Below are 617 nucleotides of genomic sequence, written 5' to 3'. Positions count from 1 at the left end.
GGCCCTCGCGTATCCACCCCACACCCACCTCCCCGACTCACCCAGCAGATAGTCCGTGTGGCGCGCGTCCACGCCCTCGAACTGCGCCTTATTCCACACGTACTCGGCGTTGAGGTCTCGGGCTTTCTTGTCGTGAACCCAAGCGTCTAGAAGGTTCCTCCCGTCGGTCCTTCGGCCTCGCTGGTCTCGCTCCTCGCGGTCGAACTCCGTCATGGGGATCCAGTGACGGCGGCCGCCCCCCAGCAGGACCTGTGGGGAGGCGGGGGAGGGGGGAGGGGGTGGGGGGAAGGATGCGGGGAGGTAGGTGGAGGGAGGATGGTGGGGGAGGTGGGGGAGGATGGGGGTGAAGGGGAAAGGGAGGAGGGAGGAGGGGAAGGGAGAGAGGGGGGAAGGTAGGTGTAGGGAGGTGGGGAGGGATGGGGGTGAAGAAGAGAGGGAGGGGGGAGAAGAAGGAGGAGATGGGGTGGAGGAGAGAGGGAGATGGTTGTTAGGAGGGAGGAGGAGATGGGGGAAGGAGGAGAGGATGGGGGGGAGAGGCGTGGGGGGAAGGACGAGTAGGAAAGGAGGAGACGATATCTATGTTAGTTTTGATTCATTTTCGTTATATTTTTTGCTGC

The 617-nt window shown here is 63.0% G+C and overlaps 1 protein-coding gene across 1 annotated transcript in view; it reads right to left on the bottom strand.

The window, feature by feature from the left end:
• LOC119585949 (alkaline phosphatase-like) overlaps positions 1–617 on the bottom strand; it is a gene marked incomplete at its 3' end in the record, with an annotated part of 142,747 nt that overhangs the window by 16,747 nt on the left and 125,383 nt on the right. Inside the window, exon 9 of the mRNA XM_037934664.1 lies at positions 42–249. Within this exon, the coding sequence (XP_037790592.1) occupies positions 42–249 (208 nt within the window). The remainder of the gene's footprint in view (positions 1–41; positions 250–617) is intronic.

The sequence above is a fragment of the Penaeus monodon genome, chromosome 20 (assembly GCF_015228065.2).
Source record: "Penaeus monodon isolate SGIC_2016 chromosome 20, NSTDA_Pmon_1, whole genome shotgun sequence".
Taxonomy (NCBI): Eukaryota; Metazoa; Arthropoda; class Malacostraca; order Decapoda; family Penaeidae; genus Penaeus; species Penaeus monodon.
This window is presented reverse-complemented; position numbering and strand designations above follow the sequence as displayed.